This window comes from Dasypus novemcinctus, chromosome 30, assembly GCF_030445035.2.
Source record: "Dasypus novemcinctus isolate mDasNov1 chromosome 30, mDasNov1.1.hap2, whole genome shotgun sequence".
Classification (NCBI taxonomy): Eukaryota; Metazoa; Chordata; class Mammalia; order Cingulata; family Dasypodidae; genus Dasypus; species Dasypus novemcinctus.
Genome location: NC_080702.1, coordinates 21,290,627 through 21,315,796, shown reverse-complemented (window position 1 = coordinate 21,315,796; position 25,170 = coordinate 21,290,627). Strand labels below are relative to the sequence as shown.

The following is a 25,170-nucleotide window of genomic DNA, read 5'->3' as shown; positions in this document are numbered from 1 at the left end:
ATTTTTATTGTGATTGCATTGAATGTGTAGATCAGTTTTGGTAGGATAGACATCTTGATAATATTCGGTCTTCCTATCCATGAACAAGGAATATTCTTAAATTTATTTAGGTCTTCTTTAGTTTCCTGAAAAGTCTTGTATAGTTCTCGGTGTATAAGTTTTTTACCTCTTTAGTTAAATTTATTCCTAAGTATCTGATTTTTTTATTTACCATTGTGAATGGTATTTGTTTCTTGATTTCCTCCTGAACTTGCTCATTATTGGTGTACAGAAATGTTACTGAATTTTGCGCATTGATCTTATAACCTGCGAGTTTACTAAACTCATTTATGAGTTCTAGAAGCTTTGTTGTAGATCTCTCAGGGATTTCTATGTATAGGATCATGTCATCTGCAAATAATGAAATTTTGACTACTTCCTTTCCAATTTGAATGACTTTTATATCTGGTTCTTGCCTCAGTGCTCGAGCAAGTACTTCTAAGACAATGTTAAATAGGAGCGGAGACAATGGGCATCCTTGTCCTGTTCCTGAGTTTAGAGGGAAGGATTTTAGGATTTCTCCATTGCAAACAATGTTGGTTGTAGGTTTTTCGTATATACTCTTCATCATGTTGAAAAATTTTCCTTGTATTCCAATCTTTTGGAGTGTTTTTATCAAGAAAGGGTGCTGTATTTTGTCAAATGCTTTTTCTGCATCTATAGATATAATCTCCGTGATTTCTTTCCTTCAATCTGCTTATATGGTGTATTATGTTGACTGATTTTCTTATATTGAACCATCCTTGCATACCTGGAATAAATCCCACTTGGTCGTGGTGTATAATTCATTTAATGTATTGTTGAATACGATTAGCAAATATTTTGTTAAGTATTTTTGCATCTAGGTTCATTAGAAAAATTCGTGTGTAATTTTCCTTTTTTGTGGTGTCTTTGTTTGACTTTGGTAGTACGGTAATGTTGGCGTCATAGAAGGAGTTTGGCAATGTTCCATCTGTTTCGATTTTTTGGAATAGTTTCAGCAGGATTGGTGTTAGTTATTTCCAGAATATTTTGTACAATTCACCTGTGAAGCCGTATGGCCCTGGGCTCTTCTTAGTTTGGAGATTTTTAATGACTGATTCTATCTCTCTGCTTGTGATTGGTTTGTTAAGATCATCAATTTCTTCTTTCCTCAATATGGGTTGCTTATGTGTTTCTAGGAATTTGTCCATTTCCTCTGAATTGTCATTTTTGTTGGAATATAGTTTTTCAAAGCATCCTCTTATGATAGTCCTTATTTCTGTGGAGTCAGTGGTGATATCGCCTTGCTCATTTCTTATTTTGTGTATTTGCATCTTCTCTCTTTTTTTCATTGTTAGTCTCACTAAAGGTTTGCCAATTTTGTTGATCTTCACAAAAAACCAGCTCTTGGTCTTGTTTATCTTTTCAAGTGCTTTCTTATTTTCTATTTCATTTAGTTCTGCTCTTATCTTTGTTATTTCCTTCCTTTTTCTTCCTGTTGGGTCACTTTGTTGTTGTTTTTCTAATTCCTTCAAATGTGCAGTTAATTCTTCAATTTTTGCTCTTTCTTCTTTTTTGATATATGAATTTATGGCTATAAATTTCCCTCTGAGTACTGCTTTTGCTGTATCCCATAAATTTTGGTATGTTATCATTATCATTTGTTTCAAGGTAGTCATTGATTTCTTATGAGATTTCCTCTTTGAACCACTGTTTTTCGAAGAGTGTGCTGTTTAATTTCCAAATCGTGGTGTGAAACCTGGGCCTCTGTCCCTTGCAAATTTCCAGCTTCACTCCACTGTGGTCAGAGATATTGTTTTGCATGATTTCAATCTTTCTGAATTCATTCACCCTTTCTTTGTGGCCTAACATATGGTCTATCTTGGAGAATGATCCATGTGCGCTTGAGAAGAATGTATATCCTGCTGTGTTTGGGTGTAATGATCTATATATGTCTATTAGTTCCGGCTCCTCTAATATACAGTTCAAATGTTTTCGTTCTTTAGTGATCCTCTTTTGAGATGTTCTGTCCAAGGTAGATAGTGGTTATTAAAATCTCGCACTATGATTGTAGATGCATCTATTGTTTCACTTAGTTTTTCCAGCGTTTGTCTCACATACTTAGAGGCACCCTTGTTAGGAGCATAAATATTTATGATTGTTTGATCTTCTTGACAGATTTTCCCTTTCAGTAAAATGTAGTATCCTTCTTTGTCTCTCACAATTGTTTCACATTTAAAGTCTATTTTGTCTAATATTAATATAGCTACTCCTGCCTTTTTTTGGTTATTGTTTGCTTGTATGATTGTTTTCCAGCCATTCACTTTCAATCTCCATGTGTCTCTGGGTCTAAGATGTGTCTCTTCTAGACAGAATATGGATGGGTCATATTTCCTTATCCAATGTCCCAGTCTGAATCTTTTGATAGGTGAGTTTAATCCGTTGACATTCAGTGTTATTACTTTCAAGGAATTATTTGTGTTAGCCATATTTTGATTGGATTTGTCCTTGTCATATTTTGTTTGTATTTTTTTTTCCCTTCTAGTTTGTCTTTTCTTGTTGCTCTTATACTCTCCTCCAACTCTGCCTGTCCTGTTTTTTCATTCCTGCAGAACTCCCTTTAGAACTTCTTGAAGGGGAGGTTTCTTGTTGGTATACTCTTTCAGTTTCTGTTTATCTGTGAATATTTTGAACGCTCCATCATGTTTGAATGTTAGTTTAGCTGGATAGAGTATTGGTTGGAAATTTTTTTCCTTTAGTACCTAGACGGTATCATACCACTGCCTCCTTGCCTCCATGGTTTCAGATGAGAAATCAGCACTTAATCTTATGGAGCTTCCCTTGTATGTGATGGTTTTCTTTTCTCTTGCTGCTCTTAGGATTTTCTCTTTCTGCTGAGCATTAGATAATTTGACAAGTATATGTCTTGGGGTGGGCCTGTTGGGGTTTATGACCAGTGGAGTGTGCTGTGCTTCTTGCATATGTACATCTGTCTCTTTCAGTAGATTTGGGAAGTTTTCAGCCATTATTTCCTGCAACACTCCTTCTGACCCCTCTCCCATCTTTTCTCCTTCTGGAATACATATAATACGTATAATCGAGCGTTTTGCGCTGTCATTCAGGTCCCTAAGTCCTAGCTGTATTTTTTCTTTTTATCGACCCCTTCTACTATCTGTTTGATTTCTGATGTCTTCCACATCACTAACTCTCTGCTCTGCCTCTTCTAGTCTGTTGATATTTGCTGCAAGTGTATTTTTGATTTCTTGAACTGTGGTGTTCATTCCCAGAATATCTGTTATGTTTTTGCGTATGTCTGCAATTTCCCCTCCCAGTGTTGTCTTCATGTTGTTAACCTCTTTCATTACTTCATCAAATTTGTTGGTGATAAGTGTTCTGAGATCTTTCATTGCTTGTGTGAACTTCTAATCCCCTTCTTGATTTTTAATTTGTTGATTGGATTCAGCCATGTTTTCCTGATTACTGGTTTGGTTTGTCCATTTTTGTTGCTTTCTGATCATCCTTTTATCTTGACGGGTTTAATCAGTTCCTTAGCTTCTTTGTCTAGTCTTGGAGATTAATTAGCTGTTATTTTTGCGTAAGTGTTATATCTTCTTTTTGTCACTTTGTTCTTATTCTAATTTCTTGTTGCTGGTTAAGTTCACTTTAAAGGAAAGCATTAGTGCCGGGGAAAGGCAATTGTGTAAGCGAGGAAAAAGTGTAGAGTAGTATTGGTGATATATGTTAACAAAGCAAGAATATGAGATCTGGGAGGATGGAGGTTAGATTCATGTAAATTGTGTAGAGTTATAGCTGTAGGTAGGGTACCTATTATGAGGTAGATGACTGAATATGGGAGGAATATGGTATGAGCTACAAAGCTATTTTTTTCGTGAGAGACGGAAAAAGAAAAGAAAGGTAATAATTTCAAGAGTGGATACCAGACAGAAAACAAAACAAAGGTATTAGAAATTAAGAGTTAGACACTTTGTGGATCAAAGAAAGGGAGGTGGGGGGGTGGAATATAGGAGAGACAGTAGATGATAGCAGATATCAAGATGTAGGGGAAGGGGGATAGTGTAGGTAGCCTAAATCAGTTCACACAGAAATGAGGCAGTGGAGGATGGGAAAACCCAGCAAATGTGAGGTGTTCCCTGTAGCACCTATTGTATACTTGAATTAAAATAAAATAAGTGGAAAAAGAGGGACAAGATCAAGAGAGAAAACAGAAAAAGAAAAAAATAATAATAATAAAGAAAAAAAAAGAAAGACGAGAAGAAAGGAAGAAAGAAAAAGGGGGTGGGCAAACGGTGGGGAACAGATACGGGGAAGAGAAATAGAGGTATACACGAACCGCAATTGGAACACTATCTACAACAGCAACGAAAAAACCCTTAAATAACTGTATAAAAAAAGGACTTTGGGGTACACGCTAGGAGAAAAGACTAGGGGATAATGCAATATTACCAATCAGGGCATCAAAAAGAGTAAAAAATAAGATAAAATGAAAATAAAAACAAAACAATATGAACCAATAAAGATAAAACGCAAACGTTAAAGTCCAGGGCACTCAAGGACCCCAGATAGCCCCCAGGGCATGATGGATTCAGGGGTGGAAAGTCTGAGACACTGAAGACTCAAGAGATGTGAGTCTGGGGTGTGGATCACCAGAGTCCAGGGGACCCAGACCTGGCAACCTCAAATCTGGTCAACAGGAAGCTTAGGAGCCCCGCAGTGCAACACAGCCCTCAGGGATCCCCGTAGCTGGGTGCCAGCCCCATGGGGGCAGCCAGATCCACAAACTATATTTAATGTCTGAACCCTGCAATTCACCTACTCCTCTGGATTTATGTGGGTGTATTGTCAATTCAGCCTTTGGACAGCTCCCACACTGTGCTCCCACGCAATGGCCACTTGAGGGCGCCTCTACACGGCAGCCAGTTCAATGACCCAGATCCCAAGCCCCGCCGGGTGGGCTGGGCTTCAGCTGGAAACGCCGAAAACAGACTCCAAAACCAGAACTCCCAAACTTCACAAAATATTCCCCAATCGGCTTCCAGATGTGTCCCCCTCCCTCACTGCACCCTGCAACAATCTCCCAATTGTGTCCCCTTATTGCCAAAAATCCAATTCCATTGCAGATCAGCAGCCGTACCTGTCGGGATGGGGCTCCAGGCGGAAGTGCTAACACCCCTGTCCGTAACCAAAAATTCCCCCGCTTCACAACAAAACAGCGTCTGTCTCCTCAAATCGATCTGCAAAGGAGTCCTGTCCCATCAACCCCTCACCAGCCCTTCAGGGACCCATGAATTCCTCAGCACTGCAGAGCCACCAAAAAAAGGGAAAAAAAACCCTGGCCACGACGGCTCCCTGAGCTGCAGCAGCGCCCGATACCGCGGGTCCACCCACCCAAGGAGGGACCTTTCCGCGCCCAGCTTGGACCTCCGTTTATATATTATAGACGTATCCTCTCTGTTACCTTCCCACCAAATCGACATCCAGACACCTTCCAACCAGCAAAAATCCACGAAAAAGCGCGGTCCCAAAGAGCCTTCAATGCTGCCCAGCCGCCCCCTGCACAGACACTACCAGGAAAGTTCATTCAGCCACCATCTTGCCCCAACTCCTCCATGGATGAATCTTGAGAACATTATGTTGAGTGAAGTAACCCAGGCATTGAAGGACAAATACTACATGGCCTCAGTGATATGAAATAAGTAAACCAAGTGGCCTCAGAAAGCTAGAGACTGGATGATAGGCTTACAGGAAATTGGGGGGTAGAGGAAGGATGTAAGCTGACACCTACATGGGTGAAATCTATAAGCTTGAGGTATTTGTATAAGGAAGGGATAAAATGGGGGCATAGGGTTACCTTTGGGTGGGGCTTTGCAGGCTTGAGAGGGGCTAGGGATGGGAGGATGGCAATATTCCCCAAGAAATTGGGGGAGGGTGGGGAAACATATGAACATAGGAGATTGTCAGGTATTTGGTTGAGAGTATAATGCTGGGAAAACCTTCTAAAAAATGTAATAAGGAAAGTTACCTGTTTAAGATGCTTAAAGGGGATAATCTGATGCAGGACAAGCTCCTAGGGAATATGTGAATATTCATTTTTGCCATAGTGCTTATATCATTGGATAGAGAACCATATAATGAGAGTGAAGATATACCCACATCCTGGGGATGACTGATGCCATTGAAAGAGGGAACATCTCTCAAGAGAAATGGTTCCTCTCAGTGCATTAAGGAAGTTGAGCATGTCAAGCCCTCAACACTGTTGCAACTATGTCTAAACATGGCCCTTCAAGCAATGAAGACTGACTGTCAGTGTGGGCCCTAAAGGGAGGGGGAAAGACGTATTGAATAGATGGAACCAATGTAACTGTGTGGGCAATACAAGTGTTTCACAAGAGTATGCAAGGATGGATTTAGGACATGTAAAATTACATAAAAAATGTAGAGGGGCTGATAGGCTAAAATGTAAATCATAATGTAAAACATAACGTAACTAAAACTTTAGAAAACTGTATAGTCTAAAATATAAACCACAATGTAAACAGAAATGTTACCTTATTTCAAAGCTATTGTCTCAATATCTGTATATCAGTTCCAGTAAATTTAGTATGAATATGCAAAAAGATTATTGCTGTGGAAGGGAAAAGGTTTTATGTTGGATATGTAGGAGTTCTGTATATTGTATATATGAATTACTGTGGTCTAAAACTCTTGTGAAGATAAGCTTAATAATTAGAAAAAAGAAAAGAAAAAGATAGGATGTAGACACTGAGAAAAACATGAAAGTAGTTGCCTTGCTAATTTGCAAACATAGGAACACTTAGTGTAGTGATGGAAGGAAAAACATCAAAAACAAAGCTTTTGAATTTTTAAAATTTTTCATACCCCTATTTATTTTTACCTTAATTTTTAAAAATTAATATATATTCTATATTGAATCTTTAAACTCATCACTATATTCTATTTTACTATTAATGGAACCTAGCAATATACAGGGCTTCACTTTTCAGGAAGTTCTGGATCACAGAGAGGTCCAACAATGGCAGCGGAGGAATACTGGTGTGGGATGTTATTGACGGGGAACACATGGTTGGCAGGGAGTTCTCCAGGGCATTTATCTATGGTACATAAAAATGTTTGGATATTTTCATAGTGGATACAATTAAAAACGACAACTGAGGGAGTGTGGAGTTCCTAGCCAGGGGAACTCTACCACAGTCCCTAAAGGAACAGCAACAATCCCCCAAGTGAATAGCAAAGACTAAAAAGAATGAAGGTCTAACAATGAGCCCTTAATACTAATGACTATGCTTGTGAGCCTTTGCACCTGAAATAAGAACAAGGCATAAAGCTGCAGGGTGCCTAAGAGTTGCCTACTGAGAGCCTCCATGTTGTTCCAATGTGGCCAGTCTCGAAGCCAAACTCAGCATGAAAATGCATTGCCTTCCCCCCAGCATGGGATATGAGTCCTGGTGATGAGCCTCCCTGGTGCCGAGGGATTACTACCAAGTACCAGCTGATGATGTAACCAGAGAATGGCCTTGAATAAAAGCGTAAACCCTGAACCGCATAATATCTTAGTCTACATATACGAGGAGTTAAAAATGCTTTTTGACCTGAATCAAGGGGGAAATGGAAAGTACAAATGAGTTTATATGGCTATGAGTCTCCAAATATAACCAGGAGGATATCAGAAGGTTGCCCTTATGCACACCTCAGCAGAGTCCCAGAGACAAAGTAGATACAACCCCAGGTATTGGTTCTTCTGAGGGCTACAGAAACCCACAGGTTCTACGGACATGGCAGATGGAGAGCAGTGCCATGCCAGTTGGCCCTTCTTTGGAGTTGGTGTTTCTGTGTGATGGAGCTGGACTCAGATGTGATCTTTCTTCAGAAGCCTCTCCTGTTGGTTTTACCAGAACTGTAGTTGGTGATGGGGTTTAATATATACCCAGGGGACCTGAATCTCTGGACTAACCATATGATAGCCAGGCCCTGAGCCTCAACAGATTGCAGCTCCTACACTCTGGATTATTGGAATTAACTCACTCAGCTAACACAGAGTTGAGGAAGGTCAACCACATCAAGGAGCCAAGAGTGCCTACAACTGAAAGCAGGATTGCATCCAGCATCCATGTGGTATCTAAGCCCTCTCTTGATATAGATGTGGAATGGACACAACTATTCCAAGGTCCACAGGATGGAGGAATTGAATATGGATTACAGTGGACTTACTGATATTCTATTCATGAACTATTTTGATTAGTAATCGAAGAAAATATGGCATTGGTGTGGAGAAAGTGGCCATGGTGTCTGCTGGGGGTGGAGAATGGGAGGAAGAGATGAGATGTGGAGGTGTTTTCGGGACTTGGATTTGTCCTAGGTGATGTTGCAGGTACAGTTACTGAACACTGTATATCCTCCCATGGCCCAATGGCTGGAACGTGGGAGAGTATGGGATATGAAGTGGACCATTGACCATGATGCTGGGGCAGTGCTCAGAGATGTATTCACCAAATGCAATGAATGTCTCATGATGACGGAGGAGATGTTTCTATGGGGGGAAGAGTGGGGTGAAGGGGGTGGGGAGTACATGGGGACCCCATATTTTTTTAATGTAATATTAAAAAAATAAAGACCAAAAAATTAAAAAAAATAATTGTCATAGGTGCAAAATATTAAAGATAGATTACCAGGGGAAAGTGGTGATAGTTAATCCATAATTATTTCTTAAAATTTTTGGTGTCTATACATATAAATCCTGCACCACTGCACATCCCAGCAATTTCTAAAATTGTTTGCTCCAAATTCTAACAAATTCATGATTGGGGGCGTGAGAGACCATGCATGCCCAGTGTAAGCATCTCTTTGCATTGTCAGCTGCAGCAATACTGTCTTCCTGGTGGAGAAAAGGACCATACAGACTCATAAAGACCTTCTATCTGTGGATGAGACAGTACTACTGCTTCAAAGGGAAATATATTTTATGTTCTTGTGGCTTGGTGGAAATAGGAAGGATTGTCAAGAGCTTTCAAGTCCTCCTGAGGCTGGAAAACTCCATCTCATACTGGGTCCTGGGCTATCAGTACCCTTCACCCAGGGAGTGCCCAATGACAGTATCATTGGTAAAATCAGGACCATGCTTGCCATGGCCGCAGGAAGTGACACAGCTGCATGTGAGGGTGGTGGAGACACCAATGAAAAATCCTGATACAATACCAGACCAATGCTTTGCTGTCCACGCATTGGCATCCTGAAGATACTCATACTCAGTGCTGATTCACTGATGGATCAGCCAAGCTGAAGACACCTGGCATTATATCTATATAGAATACAACTGATAAGAGAAAACATAATTTTTGTCTTTGTTTATAGTAATGCATTCTCTATAACTATGACATAAAAGACAAGGTGTAGTGAGAATAACAGAAATAATTGTAGTAACCCCAATTTTAGTAGGAAAGCATTCTGCAATCATTTAAAAGTAGGCATGAAATTAGCTGTATGTTTTTGATATTTGCAAGTTCTGGGGTCATATTTTTTTTTAATTATTAATAACCAGGATAGGATTTCGAAATCTTTTTTTTTTTAAAGATTTTTTTTTAAGATTTATTTATTTATTTAATTCCCCCCCCCCTCCCCTGGTTGTCTGTTCTTGGTGTCTATTTGCTGTGTCTTGTTTCTTTGTCCGCTTCTGTTGTCGTCAGCGGCACGGGAAGTGTGGGTGGCGCCATTCCTGGGCAGGCTGCTCTTTCTTTTCACGCTGGGCGGCTTTCCTCATGGGTGCACTCCTTGCGCGTGGGGCTCCCGCACGCGGGGGACACCCTTGCGTGGCACGGCACTCCTTGCACGCATCAGCACTGCGCATGGCCAGCTCCACACGGGTCAAGGAGGCCCGGGGTTTGAACCGCGGACCTCCCATATGGTAGACGGACGCCCTAACCACTGGGCCAAAGTCCGTTTCCCGATTTACAAATCTTGACCATCGTAATGTCATGGCTTATAGTTCCATAGGACCAGAGGTTTTGGAATCTATTAATATTTGATTATTAACAAGACAATTATTGCAGTGCATTTTGATTGATACTCCTTACTGGGTCAATAATAGGTGGCAATGGGAATGATCTGGACATCTCCTTGGCAAAATGAAATATTATGTACAAGACCCTCACAGCCACCAGTGAAGATTCCAATCAGTGAAATGAAATATTGTTTCCTCTCAGATCAGGAACAAAGCAACCATATGTTTCCTATCATTTAGATATTTAATCACTGTCTCAGGAGTACCATACAAGGAACAATATTCACTTACTGGAGAAGATTAAAAAATCAAGAGACTCCACACATTCTTTTTCCCCCTAAACCTATAACATGTCTCCCAATGATATCAATAACTCAGCCTCAAGATACCCAATCATTTGCCCAAACACTTCAAATATTATCCCTATATAAACACAATAACTGATGCACACCACCTTCACAATTGCCAAAAAAGATGATTCCCCTGATTTTTTTTTGAATACATTCTGACCATGAATTTTCTCGAAGTCCATCAAGTAGTTTCATCCTCTTAATACGTTTCCCTCTAATTTCAAGGTTTTATATGGTTATATATTTACTTTATATTTAAAGAAGTTTTAGGTTACCAAAATGTTATATAAAATATAGGAGGGAAGCAGACTTGGCTCAGTGGTTAGGGTGTCCGTCTACCACATGGGAGGTCGATGGTTCAAACCCTGGGCCTCGTTGACCCATGTGGAGCTGACCCATGTGAAATGCTGATGTGTGCAAGGAGTGCCCTGTCACACAGAGGTGTCCCCACGTAGGGGAACCCCATACACAAGGAATGCACCCCATAAGGAGAGGTGCCCAGCATGAAAGAAAGTTCAGCCTGCCCATGAATGGCACCACACACATGGAGAGCTGACACAAGATGATGCAACAAAAAGAAACACAGATTCCCGTGCTGCTGACAACAACAGAAGCGGACAAAGGACATGCAGCAAATAGACACAGAGAACAGACAACTGGGGTGGGGGGAAGGGGAGAGAAATAAATAAATCTTAAAAAAATATATAGGACATTCCCATATGCACCAATCCCTCTAACATTTTCCATTATGAATAACATCTTAAATGAATATGGCACATTTGTAAAAAGTGATTATCAAAACATTGCTACTAACCATGGTTAGGAGTTTTTATTATGACTCACACTTTGTAGCGTATAATTTTATAGGTTTTGAAAAAAATGGACAATGGTTTGTATCCATCAGTGCAATATCATACAGAACAATTTCAATTTCCATTTATAATTTTCCATTTTTAAATGTCATATGTTCCAACTATTCTTGCCCCCTCCCCTCAAAACATCTGGTAACTACTAGCTCCATAACAATGTTAAAAGTTCTTCCATTTCTAAAATAAGTCTAATTTGGTCCATGGTTTCATTTCTCAAGTTTCTCATTCCTTAGTCCTGAGGATTTTGGAATGGTGATGCCTGCCCTGCTTGAGACTGAAAGGGGGCTTAGGCTTTATGGGAAAGCTGGAAAGAACAATTTTGCTTGCAGTTTTACTCTTTGCTTTTTGGAATGGGTGTTGTCCATCAACATCGTTTGTTTACTCTTGGGCAAGTCTGATGAACTGAAGAGTGGTGTGGGTGGCAACACTGCTGAGATTCAGGGTTCAACTGGCATATGAACAGACCTGGAGATTTAAGTCTCTTGCAGCAAAATTTAATGTAGATAGTACTAATTATAGGTGCAAATACAAGGGTAGAAGAATCTTCTGAAGGAAATGGTAAATGAGCCTTACTGTTACAGTGGGGAAAGAGGTTGTCAAATGTCCCAAGGTAAGTCACAGTGGTGGGATGCTGATTTCATGGGGATCTGTGTTTTGTTTGCATTATTCAGGTTTCTCTAGAGCCCTCAGGGCATCGCAGTTTGAGGCTGAAACCTCACCCATTCACTTGATCATAGATTCTCCTCAGATTGAGCATTGGCTCACCAATCTCTACTCACTTTTCATCTGCTGATGACATATATTCAAGGCTCTAGCTCTTGGAGTCTGTTCAATATCCTGAGTTCATATCAGTAAAATAATGCAATATTTGCCCTTTAATGACTGGTTCACTTCACTCAACATTGCCTTCAAGATTCATTCATGTTGTCTCATGTCAATACTTCATGCCTTTATAGGGCAGAGTAATATTCCACTATATGTATATACCACATTTTATTCATCCATTGATGAAATCTTCAGTTGTATCATTCTTCCAGGAATTGTGAATAATGCTGTGATGAACATTGTTGTATGTATAGGTTCACATCCTTGCTTTCAATTCTCCAGTAATAGGACTGCCAGATCATATGACAATTCGATTCTTTGCTTCCTAAGGAAGTGTAAATCCATCCATCCCAGTGGCTGCAGCATTTCACATACCCACAAGCAGTGGATGAGTATTCCTATTCCATCACATCCTCTCCAAAACATTATGGTTTTGTTTTGTTAATAGCAGTTAGGATAATGGTGTAAGGTGCTATCCCATTGTAGTTTTTTATTTGCATTTCCCTAAGAGCTGGTGTGACTGTTTGGGATTATTTATGAATACCAAAAGGAGAGATCATGTTTGTAAACTGCTCTTTACCTCTTGGTTTGATAACTCTTTGATTGTGTTAGATTCAGTGAGGTATCTGACTAAATTATGTTAAGATTAGGGATTTAATTCAGCCTCTTCATTAGAGTGGAACACAGGCACTGATAAAACAGACTCACACAAAATTAGACATGCAGGAGAAGAACATAGAGAAATAAAGATGGTGCCAAGACACAGAAGAGGCTCCAGGAAGAAAGATGAGCCAGATAATCTACACCTGAATTTTGGAAGAGAAGAGAGCAGCCGACTTCAAAATGAAACATGCCTTGGGGAGAGACATGAGCCATATGCCAACCTACAGCTGAAGTCAGAAGAAGCTGGGGCCATAGAGCCTTAAGAAGAATGAGGGCTGAATCCTCACAGACATTGCCCATCACCTTATTTCAACATGTGGCAAATGAATTTGGGTGAGAAAATACCTCTGATGGTACCTTGAGTTGGACTCTTTAGGGACCTGTGATTGTAAGCTTCTACACCCAAATAAATACCCTTTATAAAAGCCAACAGATTTCTGGTATTGTGTATTAGCACTCCTTTAGCTGATTAATGCTGCTGGTGATGTTGAGCATCTTTTCAAGTAATTTTAGCCATTTGTATTTCTCTTTGGAAAAGTGTCTATTCAAACAACTTACCCATTTTTTAAATGGGATGTTTTTATTTTTGAGATGTATGACTTTTTCATCTAGGCTGGATATTGGGCTCTTATCAATAAGTGGTTTCCAAATATTGTCTACAACTGAGAGGGCTGCCTTTTCACTTTCTTAAAAAACTCATTTGAAGCACAAAGGTTTTAATTTTCAGGGAATCTCATTTATCTTTTTATTGTTCATCCTTTGGGTGTAATGTTTATGAAACCATTACCTACATAGTGATGTCATAGATGCATACCTACATGATCTTCCAGGATTTTTATGGTCTTCACTGTTACATTAAAGTCTTTGACCCATCTTGAGTTAAAATTTTATAGGGCATGAGATGGTGATCCTCTTTTATTATTTAACATATATAAATCCAGTTCAAGCCCCATTTACTGAGACTATTCTGTCGCAGTTGAGTGGGCTTGGTGGTCTTGTCAAATATTAGTTGGCTGTATATGTGTGGGACTATATCAGGACTCTCAATTTGGCTCCATTGGTCAGTATGTCTATTCTTGTGACAGTATAATGAATTTTACTACTGTAGATTTGTAGTATGTTCTAAAGTCAGGTAGTGTGATTCCTCCAATTTCAATTTTCTTTTTCAAGTTGTTTTAGGCTACTTTGGACCCCCTGCCCTTCCAAATATTTTTGATAATTGACTTTTCTGTTTCAGTATATATTTCTGCTGGAATTTTTATTAGTATTGCATTCAATTTGTTAATTTGTGCAGGACAGACATCCTAATAATATTTTGTCTTCCTATCCACGAGCATGGAATAGTCTTCCATTTATATGGATCTACATTAATTTCCATTAGCAATGTTGTGTACTTTTCTGAGGACAAGTCCTTTACACATATAAATTTATTCCTAGATATTTGATTTTTTGTTGCTATTGTAAATGGTAATTTATTCTTGATTTCTTCCTCAGATTGCTCATTATTATTTTACAGAAATGCTACTGATTTTTGTGTGTTCATCTTATATCCTACCACTTTATTGAACTGGTTTGTCAGATCTAGAAGCTTTTTTGTGTATTTTTGGGACTTTCTACAAATAGGGTTGTGTCATCTGCAAATAGCGAAATTTTTATTTTTCCTTTCCAATTTGGATTTATTTGTTTCTTTTTCTCACCTAGGTGCTCATGTAAGTACTTGCAATACAATGTTAACCAAGAGTGGCAAGAGTGTGAATACTTGTCTTTTTTAGATCTTAAAGGGAAAGCCTTTAGCATCTCACCATAGAGTATGAAGTTAGCTATGGGTTTCTCATATATGCCATTTATCAAGTTGAGGAAATATACTTCTAATACTATCTTTTGAAGTATTTGTGATAAAAAAATGCATGCTGTTTTGTCAGTTGCATTCTCTGCATAAACAGAAATAATTGTTTGATTTTTTTCTTTGATATGTCAATGTGGTGTATTATATCAATTTTCTTCTTTTGAACCATCCTTGCATACATGAGATAAAATTCACTTGATCATGGTGTATAATTTGTTGTGTGGTTGGATATGATTAGCAAGGTTATTTGGACATCTTTTATTAGTTCTTCCATGTTGTGTGACTCCTCTTCCATTTTAGTTTGTTCACTATGCTGGACCATAAATTCTGGTATCTTAATATGGAGTAATATTTTTTCTGATGTCTAGACATCAGTTTACTTTGAGGTTCACATTCAGTTTGTTAGTTCCTCGTTATACTCTAGTGTTTTATTTTTGATTGGTTTTCTACAATGAGACTCTTTATCACTCAGTTCCACTTTTTCTATATTCTTATTGCCCATTTCAACAGAAAAAAAATTATTTAAAAAATAGAGACAAAAGAAAAAGAGAAAAAATTTAAAAAGGAAAAAGAACAAAAAGAAACAGAAAAAGTTAATAATAAGAGGAGTAATAGAAATAAAATTTTAAAATGTGAATATATAGAAAGGACAAACTGAAAATAGAGAAATGTCTTAATACGTCAAAACAGAAGACAAAACTGGGAAAGGAGGGAAGAAAATAAGAGGAAAATATGACAGAGTATTAGAGATGAACGGAAAAGTGAAGAGGAAGGAAAGAGAAATAAGAAAAGAGATGAAATAATAATATGAAGAGGGAAGGAAAATCACAAAAATGGAGGAAAATAAAAATAGGGAAAATTTAAAAAAATTTTAAAAATGAGAAGTGGGAAGCAAAAGAAATACAAAAGCAAGAGAAGAAGAAATGAAAATGAGGAAGAGGAGAGGAAGAAACAAATAGGCAAACAAAATAATACAAAAGGAAACAGAAATTTGGTTCTCCCTTTCAGGTCACCAGATGCACTCGGACTGCTTGTTTTGGGCAATTGACCACCCCACAAAAATATAAAAAAACAGGCCTTTACCTCAGTCCACCAGGACCTCACCTGTCTACTCTTATCTGGCTGCTTTTACCTGCCAAACAATCCATCCACAGGTAGCTTCTATGCCAGAACCCAAATAAAGAAAAAATGATTTAAAAAAACTGTAAAGAAAAGGGAACAAACAGAAAAAACACTTTTTTAGCTACTCTAAGCTGCTTGGGCATAGACCCACCTGTATGATTGCCCCTCAGCAACTTCTGTGGTCCCTGAGAGCTGATTGTCTTACCTTCACCCAGAGTGAGATGTGGGAATCTCTATTCCTGTATAGATAACATGAATGTGGTTTCCTTGCTGTCTCAGAGCTCCAATGTTCTTTAAGATTAAAATATTCATTGCACGCTTTCACACATAAATGACATTCATGAGATTTCTCTCCAGTGTGAGTTCCTTCATGTTTTTTTAAAAGAAGAGTGATGAAAGATGTGTTTCTCACACAGATGAAATTCATGGAATTTCTCACCCATGTACGTTCTCTCATTTTGTTTTGGGGAAGAGGATTGAACAAGGCTTTCACACAAAGATGACATTCATGGAGTTTTTCTCCAGCATGACGTTTCTCATGGTATTTAAGGCAAGAGGATGCAGTGAGGACTTTCCCACAGAGATGACATTCATAGGACTTCTCTATAGTGTGAGTTCTCTTATGTCACTGAAATTTGGAAAATTGACTAAAAGCTTTCTCACTTAGATGATATTCATGGGGTTTTCTCACCAGTGTTAGTTCTTTCATGGTATTTAAGTTTAGCATATTGACCAAAGCCTTTGTGACATAGATGGCATTCATGGGTTTTTCTCTCCAGTGTGAGTTCTCTCATGTCTTTTAAGGGAAGAGCAATTAGTGAAGCATTTCCCACATACATGACATGCATAGGGCTTCTCACCAGTGTGAGTTCTCTAATGTTCTTTAAGGTTACAATGTTCACTGAATCCTTTGTCACATAGATGACATTGATGAGGTTTCTCTCCAGTGTGAGTTTTCTCATGTGTTTTAAGGGAAGAACGTTGACTGAAACATTTGCCACATAGATGACATTCATGGGGTTTCTCTCCAGTGTGAATCCTCTCATGTTGTTTAAGGTAAGAGTAAAAAGTGAAGCATTTCCCACATATAGAACACGCATAGGGTTTCTCACCAGTGTGAATCCTCTCATGTTGTTTAAGGGAAGAGTAAGCAGTGAAGCATTTCCCACATAGAGAACATGCATAGGGTTTCTCACCAGTGTGAGTTCTCACATGTTCTTTAAGCTGAAAACATTGAATGAATCCTTTGTCACATAGATGACATTGATGAGGTTTCTCTCCAGTGTGAGTTCTCACATGTGTTTTAAGGGAAGAACGTTCACTGAAACATTTGCCACATAGATGACATTGATGGGGTTTCTCTCCGGTGTGAGTTCTTTTATGTCTTTTAAGGTTAGAGCAATTAGCAAAGCATTTCCCACATAGATGACATTCATGGGGTTTCTCTCCAGTGTGAATCCTCTCATGTTCTTTAAGGGAAGAGTAACCAGTGAAGCATTCCCCACATATAGAACACGCATAGGGTTTCTCACCAGTGTGAACCCTCTCATGTCGTTTAAGGGAAGCGTAAACAGTGAAGCATTTCCCACATATAGAACACGCATAGGGTTTCTCACCAGTGTGAGTTCTTACATGTTGTTTAAGGACAGAACGTTGACTGAATCCTTTGTCACATAGATGACATTGATGAGGGTTCTCTCCAGTGTGAGTTAACACATGTTGTTTAAGGCGATAATGTTGACTGAAACATTTGCCACACAGAAGACACTCATGAGGTTTCTCTCCAGAGTGAGTCTTCTCATGTTGTTTAAAGGAAGAGCAAGAAACAAAATATTTCCCACAAAGATGGCGTAAGTAGTGTTTCTGGGCAGTATGAGTTCTTTTATTTTCTTTAAAATGAGAATAGTGATATTCATGAATCTGCTTATGCTGACTAATAACTGAGTGGTTCCTGTGTAATTTTGCCATCAGACTCCTAAAATATGGTTTCTTTGTCTTGCAAATTAAAGCATATTGTGTCACTGTGGATCTGTCAGTGGTATCTTCTTTCAAATAATTGTATTTGAAAGAATTCCTTTTAATGTTAGATCTCTGCTGTGGGGAACTAGATGAGAGACTGTAAAACATTTGTCAATATACATGAATTTCTTTATTTCCATGCATATGAATTCTACACTAATCCTTCAGTGATAGAATCCAATTAAATAATTCCCTTGTTACATTCATAAATACATTATTCTTCTCCATAACACAGAGATAGTCTTCATTACAGAATTCCAATATCAGAGTTATCTGATAAATTTTGAACTTCACTATGTGTTAAAGATTACATATGTGAAACCTATTTATGCAATTCTTTTAAATATTTTCTCAGGTTAGAGTTTTGGCTTAGGTTAATTTTCCTTAAATTCAAACTCAGATTTTTTCTAGATTAGAATTTAATCCCAAAATTGATTAAATTCGGCTATTTTACTAAATTCCTAATTTACTCTATCTCCAGGTATCTATGTGGAAACTAGGGTTCACACATTGAAACTTACCAATGACATGATTTCAGAAGTATCTTTCCTACAGATAGGTGGGTTGAATATCATTTCTATCATTTCCCATTTTTTAGAGACTCTTTTGCTACCTGTAATAATTAGGGAAAAAATTTACATGTTAGGGTACGATTCAGGGCTTGAAAATGTTTAAAGTTTCCAAGTATCTCTCTCAGTATGTTTCCAACATTCAGAATTATCAGGAAAAGGGAATCAAATTGAATACTCTAAACAAAAAAACTATTATATTCACTTATAATGGGAAAAATTGCATATATGATTTTTGAAAAACTGAACAAATGTATATTAATACTACAAGAAGTTAATATCAGGTAAAAAACATGCTAAGTGAAAGAAACCAGATGCAAAATACTATGCATTATATGATTCCATTTATATAAAATGTAAATATAAGTCAATTTATAAAGAAATAAGTCTACTGATTATGTAAGACTGGCGAAGGATTGCTAACAGGGTGTAGTTTTTAGTTTTGGTGTAATGAAATTGTTCTAAAAATTTTTTCTGTTGATGAATGCACACCATTTGATTATAATAAAAGCCACTGATTATACCCTTTGGAAAAATTGAATGGTATATGAGTATATCTCAGAAAAACTTCTTAATAAATAAATAAATAACAAAAAATAGCCAGAAATACCAGCTATGTAAAACAGCTGAAGCATAGACAAATTGAGAAGTGAAGAATCTTATGTGTCTGGTTTTTGTTTGTTATAATTATTGAAATAAAAGGTTCTAATTATATTAGTGATACTTCAGAGAAAGTAAAGAATCCTGTTAATTCTAAATACGAAGAAATCTGTTTCCACAGTGACTGAATATATTTTAAAACAATTTGATTGATACATATTAGTGAAGCATAGGATCCATTCAGGGTGTACAAATCAATGGTATTTGGAATAATAACATAAGTGGGCAATCATTACTTCAAGCATTATTAGAGCAGTTTCACTACTTTAATAATATTAAACAAAAAAAAATTCATCACCTCTCAATCTCTCTATGCTTCATGAGATTCATTTTATGTTGAAAAAAAATCAAATAAACTTCTTCCATCAGAATTATCTAAATTCTATCTGGGAAAGTAATACGCAAATTTTTTTTAACTGTTCTGAAAACTCAGCATAGCCCTTGCAGCAGAATACTTATTTCACAATGGCTATTTATCCATTCAAACAGCATTCACTCAGTTCTCCACACTGCATAGAGTGTTGGAAATGGAGATTCACAAAGGACATTAAGTTGTGGTCAAGATTAAATTATATTGGATTGAAATAGAGGTAAGTAAAAGAAAGGAACAAATTTCATTTAGGCAATTGTATGTGTTATAAAATAATATATTTAAATTACAATATATAAAATATAAGTAAAATAATGATTACATGACAATATAAAAAACCTGATCTTGCTATCTGAATAAATGGAAGATGATTTATAGTAAATATATAGGTAAATGCTAGATACATAGGTGGGATAGATGGTAAACAGAGATAGACAAAGTTGATAAATATATTTTTAGATTCTTACCCACAGAGACCAGGTGATTGATATTCTCCAGCATCACTTCTCTGAATAGCTTTCTCTGGGAGGAGTCTAGCATGTCCCACTCTTCCTGGGTGAAGTCTACAGCTACATCTTTCAAGGTAATTAACTCCTAAAACGTCATAGCAATTTTGGTTCACATAGGGCTATCTGTAACAATGTCTTGAGTGTGATGCTCAAATTAACATCACTAACCTCTACAATAAACTTTCATATTATACTGAGATCTCTTAACCATAAAGGCTCTTTCATATTTAATGATTCCCCATTTTGGCCAAGGTCTTTTTCCAAATTCATCACTAGTTGGTGCTTCATATTAATCCCTTGGTACCAGGGAGCCTCATCCCTGGAGGTCATGTCCCATGCAGGGGTTATAAAGTAGTGTTTTTATTTGCTCATCAGTGGTCTGGCATTTTGTGTTTGCTTTTATTAGGCATTGCTTACGTACTTGAGAGATTCTTGCCTCTCTATTTGAGAATGTAGCAGGAATCCCCAAGATAGGAATTTACAATTTTGTTGTGTGGGTCTCTACCCACTTAAGATAACATTCTAGGCAAACATGAACACATCCATATTTCAAAGGGGCATGTTCCAGGTACACCTTTCCCCATACATCCTCATACTTGATAACACTCAGCACCAGTGACCCTCTCCTGCAATATTTGCCAAAATAACACTCCCCACAATGTATTATCAACTACAGCCCCCCACCTCCCCAAAGATCAACTGTTCCTTACTCCTGCCCTCCCCTCAGCTCCATGGAGAGCCCAAGCCACCCCCCCCAACCCTTCACATACTCACATTGAGTACTACTGGCCCCACTCACAATGCTCCTCCACCATTAGCCCATCTTTTGCCAAACCAAACCCATCCACTTTATCATAGTTTCTCCCCACTTTGAGCATCACCTCACCACTCTCCACTCCCTTTTATATCCTGGCAAACTATCTGCCAGAATCTATCTCTCTGAGTCTGCTAAATATCCTTAGTATCAATGAGATCAGGTAATATTCCTCTCTTAGTGACTGGTTATATCACTCAACATAAAGTATTTGGGTTCTTTCATGTTGTCTCATATGTCAATACTTATTCCTTCTTACAGCTTAATAATATTACATCATATTATATACCACATCTTGTTTATCCATTCATCCCTTGATGTAAACTTGTGTTGCTTCCAACTTTTGGATGTAGTGAATAATACTGCAATGAACATTTGTGTGCATATATATGTTAATGACCCTAATTTCAATTCTTCTGGAAATATTCCTAGTTTTGGAATCGTTTGGTCATATGGCAATTCTATACTTGGCTTCCTGAGGAACAATGAAGCTGTTCTTCAAAATGGCTGCACCATTCTACATTCCCACTAGCAGTGGATGAGTGTTCCTATTCCTCCACATTCTCTCATAAAAATGGGCATTATCTTGCAACATTTGTCAACCAATTTCCCCGATGTAACAGAGTTAGACTCATTTATTTTCCTACACATGATTCTTCCACCCCTTTTCTTTGAGCCAATGAAGAGTATCTTACCAGTTAAATATATATCCCTGAGACTTTAATCTTCAGACTGTTCCTATGTCACCTGAGCCCTGAATCTCAGCAGAGGTGCAACCAACACCTAATCTCCAGTTCATCAGACTCACACAGGACAACTAACATAATGTTGATGCTGGAAAAGCCCCATGCCCCCAAACAGGGAGGATATACAACTGCAAGCAAAACAGGTCCTTCCACCTGTTCCATAAAATCTAAGCATCCTCTCAATCTGAAGCAGATTGCATAATCCTCAAGATTGAGGAATGAACAAACATAAAAGGGGAATGCTATCATGGACCAAAGTAGGCTTTATTATTGTAGCAATGGTAGAACTTGTAAAACTGACATAAATATGGTAGTACCAGAGTATCTGAGGGGAAGAGGAGGGAAGAAAAGGTGGAAAACAGGGCATTTTAAGGTCACTGAAACTGTTCTGCATGATATTGCAATGATGAATACAGTCCTTTATATATTTTTTCAAAACCATAATATTGTGTGGTGCAAAGTGTAAACATTATGGTAAAATATAGACCTGGATTAGTACCAATGTTTAAATTTTATTCATCAGCTGTAGCAAATGTACCACACTACTGTAAAATATTAATAGGGAGAATGTGAGAGAGGGAAAGTTGGGGTAGATGGGATTAATTTATGCTTTTGATGAAACATTTCTGTAATCTAAAACCTCTTTAAAAGAATAAAATCTATTATACAGAAAAAGGAAAAAAAAGAACACCCAACACTAAAAAGCAGACTGTGCATGAAAAACTCTATGTGTGTGAAGGGTTCCAGTATACTTATTATTAATGCTTAACTGTAATCGGCCATTCTGATATGCTCACAGTCTCATATACACTTTGAATGCATAAAACTCTATTGTTAAAGAATATCACATGAAATGTATGATACACACCTGGAAACTTCACAATAAACATGTAATTATGACTTCTTACTGGTGATTATAAAGCTTTCACTCAACAATTCATAATTAAAACAATCCTTCCCACCAACTTTGTTAATTTACAGACATCATCAATATCATTTTGACTGCCTGTCAGTTTGAAAGCATTTAACAGAAAGTTTTTAAAAGAAAAAATAAGTATGTTTAGGTTATAAATGTACATATAACTTCATTTTCCTCTCATTTTTTAAACATCTTTAAAGAATAAATTAACATTTTGACAAATCTAACCAGCTAATGTGTGAAGTCCTTTCTTCCCAGACTAAATTCACAGGTCTATTATTCCTGAAAATGGCAGGGAGCTCTGAAGCAATATTCAGAAATATGAAGAATAATTTTCATATCCAACTCAGTTCAATAAGGTCTGCTTGCTTCAAGTATACATATTTCAAATTTTCACCATACTGTGAAAGGACAGATGGATCATGGTTGCAAGTCATGGACTTCTGCGACCACTGTACAGAAACTGGAGCTAGACTGATGAGTCCTATGGTAGGACTGGGGCCTACAAATATTAGTTTTCATTCTCTTTTGTATCTTCATGTCTTCTGTGTGAAACAGATTAAGAGAAAACTCTCCTTTACTTCTGGTATCTCCAAATCTTTAAAAAATTTCACAGGGACATAATTTTTATTCTGCTTCTGATATGCAATCTGAACAAGCAGACACAATGAAGGAAAAAATAATAATTCCTATACATTGCATTCATTTATAAAATTTTTATAAATTTGATTTAGAAAAACTGAAGTTGGTAAATTTGAAGAGCAGTGGTAAGGAGAATTTTTGAATATTTCAAAATGGGCAAACACATTCTATAGAAAATTTTAAGAAAATTAATTTGGGTAAAATATATAAATGATTCCTCATTTCCTTTTCTATTTAAAGATTTTATTTTTTAAAATGTATTTCTCTCCCTTCCCCCCCCCCCCATTGTCTGCTCTCTTGTGTCCATTTGCTGTGTGTCCACTTTTATTGCATCACCTTGCTGTATCAACTCTCCATGTGTGTGGTGCCACTCCTGGGTGGGCTGCACTTTTCACATGGGGCAGCTCTCCCTGTGGGGCACATTCCTTACATGTGGGACACTCCTATGCAGGGGCTTCCCTGCATGGCATGGCACTCCTTGTGTGCAGAAACTCTGTGCATGGGACAACTCACCACACTGGCCAGGTGGCCCTAGGTTAGATCCCTGGACCTCTGATATGGTAGGTGAATTCTGTATCTGTTGAGACACATCTGCTTCCCCCTCTTTTCCTTTTCTTTCCTAAGCTTCTCTTGTGCTTCTGGTGAATATACTTAGATTTACACCCTACTATCTGTAATTTTGCATGGATTGAATGAACCTGTTATAAATTCAGCCTATTTTTCTAACTGTAAACTTATATTCTTTCTCATCACTATCACCTCTAATCACTGCATGTTAAACCAATTTCAGACACTAGCATAATTCATGAATACACTATTTCTCTAATGATGCCATAGGTTGGGAGAGAAAGAAAATGTGTCTTATCTTTCCAGAGAATACACACCCTTTGTGGAAGGTGGAAACAACTACTGTAATGGGTGAAGGAGATTACTTATTGATCAGTACCTAACTTACCATAATTCTACAGTTGTGTATAATTATAATTTGAGACCAGATCCTTGAATAGCTCATGAATACACTTGGATAATCCATGCCACTAGGAGAAATCTCCCCATCTGCTGTCAGCAGAGGTACAATTTCAGTTAAATAATACCAAACTCACCTGTGATTCCATTGTCACTACCTCAGCTGCAATCTATCTTCCTCTGGGTTTTCATGCAAATCCACACAAGCAGAAGAAGAAAGCTGAGAATGGAGAAAGAAGCCTTAAGAGTCAAGACTTGATCACAAATTTCAGGTCCACTTGTTATGAATACCAAACATGTCACCTAGTAATAACCCCAGCCCAGTCAACAAGAGGAAAATGAAGTGTGCTCCAAGGGAAATAAGGGAAGGACTCTCTTTTATGAAGGTCAAGTGGCCAGAGGTCTTATCTTTCCTAGCTAATAAAGATGATATGAATACCTCAATGTACAGATAAGAACATGAAAATCCATGAATTTTATTAATTAGACTGTGATGTTCAGAGACTTTCGTCTTTAATTTTTAAAGATATTTAGATTGCATAAATATTACAAAAAATATAGGGGATTACCATAAGCCCTATTCCCCACAATACCCACATTTGCCCCAATTAACTACAACCTTCAGAGTGTGGTACATTAATTGCAAATGAACACATTTTAGAGCATTGCCATTAAGCATGGATTATAGTTTACATTGTAGTTTACACTCTCTCCCACACAATTCTGTAAGTTATGGCAAGGTATATAATGGCCTGTATCTGTCATTTCAATGTCAGTCAGGAAGATTACCAACTCCTGAAAATTTCCCTGTATTACATCTGTTTTCCCTCTCCCTGACCTCAGAACCTCCATTGGCCACTGCCTCCACATCAATGATATAAGTTCTTCCATTTTGTAATCGCTTTAAGTCTATAATAGAATACCAGTAAGTCCACTCTAGGGCATATTTCATTCCCCAATCCTGAGGATTCTGGGATGGTGATGCTCACTCTAACTGAGAGAGGCTTCCCATATGCCTGATGGATGAAGCTTATTTGCTTGCAGTTGTAGGCTCTCTTGGTTCCTTGGTATGGTGTTTGTCCATCATCACCTCCTTGTTAGTTGTGCTGGGTGATTCCAATGAACTGGAGCATAGGTGTTGCAACTCTGTTGAGGTTTATGGCCCAGGTGGCACATGGACAATCCAAAGATTCAAGTTTCTCAGATGTACACCTAACAATTCCAACACTAAATATAGGATCAAATGGA

General features: G+C 37.8%; 1 protein-coding gene and 1 pseudogene across 6 annotated transcripts in view; both read right to left on the bottom strand.

Moving 5' to 3' along the window:
• The window catches only part of LOC101414844 (putative zinc finger protein 705B), a 192,845-nt gene that overhangs the window by 99,847 nt on the left and 67,828 nt on the right, over positions 1-25,170 (bottom strand). For all 6 annotated transcript variants that reach the window (XR_011647782.1, XR_009184134.2, XR_009184132.2 and 3 more), the window contains exons 2-4: positions 24,060-24,142; positions 19,794-19,920; positions 18,249-18,340 (exon numbers count right to left, since the gene is read on the bottom strand). Coding sequence is in view for 2 of the 6 variants with exons in the window: in XM_071212741.1 (XP_071068842.1) it covers positions 18,249-18,340; positions 19,794-19,920; positions 24,060-24,071 (231 nt within the window). In the remaining 4 variants the exon portion in view is untranslated. The remainder of the gene's footprint in view (positions 1-18,248; positions 18,341-19,793; positions 19,921-24,059; positions 24,143-25,170) is intronic.
• On the bottom strand, positions 15,199-18,240 carry LOC139437868 (zinc finger protein 596 pseudogene; annotated as a pseudogene).